At 36.6% G+C, this 2,003-nt stretch overlaps 1 protein-coding gene across 1 annotated transcript in view; it reads left to right on the top strand.

The window, feature by feature from the left end:
- Positions 1 to 2,003, top strand: part of LOC108574566 — a 22,252-nt gene that overhangs the window by 10,829 nt on the left and 9,420 nt on the right. The window contains exon 5 of the mRNA XM_017937176.1: positions 1,746 to 1,931. Within this exon, the coding sequence (XP_017792665.1) occupies positions 1,746 to 1,931 (186 nt within the window). The remainder of the gene's footprint in view (positions 1 to 1,745; positions 1,932 to 2,003) is intronic.

Genomic DNA, 2,003 nt, shown 5'->3' with positions numbered 1-2,003 from the left:
CCTTTTTTTTTTTTTTTTTAACGGTAGCAACATTCGAGTGTTAAAAAAATATTGCGCAAGGTGAACGTGAATTAAGGGAAGATTGTATATTGTGAAATTAATATTCTACGCGGTGATACGTGATACGAGTGTGATTAACGTTCGAATGAAATAAGGTTATTTAATAGTACGTTCTTTTTCTCGAGATAATACTTTCTTCAAAGAGAATGGTAATTCAGAGAAGTATTTCTTTTTTTTTTTTAAATGAATATGAACGGACTTTGCGAAGCTGTAACGCAATCATCTGTACCTTGTTGAGTGAGATGTAGCCGCGCAATAGGCATATCGGCTTTGGGATCGGTTTTCCTTCATTTCGAGAACGAAAAGGTCCGAGATTGCCGCCATTTCCCAGTGGAGCACCTTTGATAAGGAAGCTTCGAAGATTTATGTCCCCGGTAACCCCTCCTTTTCCCTTTTTGTCCCTCCCCCTTTTCAATCTCATACTACTCTCTTACCGTTTCCGTATACCTAAGATATTGTACTATACACTCCTACCCTTGATACATATTTCACGACACGTAACGAGAATTTTACATTTGCTTATACTCTACACACTATATACGCGAGATAACCGTTCAAAAATTGAAAAGACCAATCTTAAACGAGATGTGACTGGAAATTTTTTTTTTTGTCGGAAGGAGTAAAAAAGATATTCGAATTTCTTTGCCATTGCAATATGGGACATTAAACACCATACACCTTTAAATTTAACTTCTGTCCAATATCTTGCACGGTTTTGTAAATATTCACGATAGTATGAAAACTGGCGATTTTTTTAGGAAATATTTTCACCCCCACGGCAGTTTCATTGTCAAAATAAAAAATAGTTTTGTTACTAGCGTCACTTGAGCTACATTTCAGCAAAGTTTCAAACTTTTTTGAATTTTCAATTTGCCGAATTTCCCTTATCAAAGAATGTCAAATATTAATTTAAAAGAGCAATCGTATTCTCCTTGTAATCACGCTTCACTTTCCCTCTGTGCATAAACCTAAATATATGAATAAACCCGTACATGTTCTTATCGTTCTCTCATTTGCCGCGAAGATGTTGCTTGAGAAAGAATGAAACACGAGAGAAACGTTTGAACAAGTAACAGGACAAAGAAAAGAATGGGGAATGGGTGAAGGAGAAACAAGAAAGAAGAGGGAAGAGCAAGAAGACACTTGAGAGGGGAGGTCGCGCGAGTATTTCAGGGGAATTGGTGGAGGAGAAACGAGCTCGTTACCTCTTCCTGTTCGTGGATAGAGACTCACCTTTTTCGCACCATCATCCCCACATCCTGTACCAGCTACACTCCCGACCCTCGCCCCTCTCCACGACCATTCTTTTGCAGAACCTCGTGCTTGTCCGATAAGGAATTTGATTTAAAAATTCCAACGACTCGCCCTTTTATGTAAATACACGTAGACGGTTCGACGAGCAGGAAAAATCAACGGCGAAGGTGTCACCCCCTCTTTTCAACCTCGCGACGCAGCGGTTGTACTGTGTTCTGTTTTCCTTTTTCTTTGTGGAAAAGAGAGATAAAAATACGACTGTTAGATGTGTCGAGACACTTTTTTTTCGTCGTTATATTAGAGGGAAGATTATTGTAAATGAAAGTGTATTTAAATTCTGCGTCACATGAGAATTATATTTTGCATGCTTTTATTTTTAAAAGAATTTATTTGAAATAATTTTCAAAGAAATTTATTTATTAAAATGAAACCTATCTTAGATGAGAAGAATATCAGTTTTCAAGATGAAGAAAGTCTTAAAAATTCAGTGTTAGACTTAAGTAACACTGTGCGAAAAAGGAGAACGACTGTTTCAAGTATCGATCACAATGCTGAAATTGGAAGTATATATGGAATCGATATACCTTATGCTCGACAAATGTCAGAATCATTAAGTGGTAAGATAAAGGATGTACAGCAGTTCTATTCAATTTAATCATATGCAAAATTAAAATTTCTCAAACAAAAAG

Source organism: Habropoda laboriosa, unplaced genomic scaffold (genome assembly GCF_001263275.1).
Source record: "Habropoda laboriosa isolate 0110345459 unplaced genomic scaffold, ASM126327v1 scaffold175, whole genome shotgun sequence".
Lineage (NCBI taxonomy): Eukaryota > Metazoa > Arthropoda > Insecta > Hymenoptera > Apidae > Habropoda > Habropoda laboriosa.
This window is presented reverse-complemented; position numbering and strand designations above follow the sequence as displayed.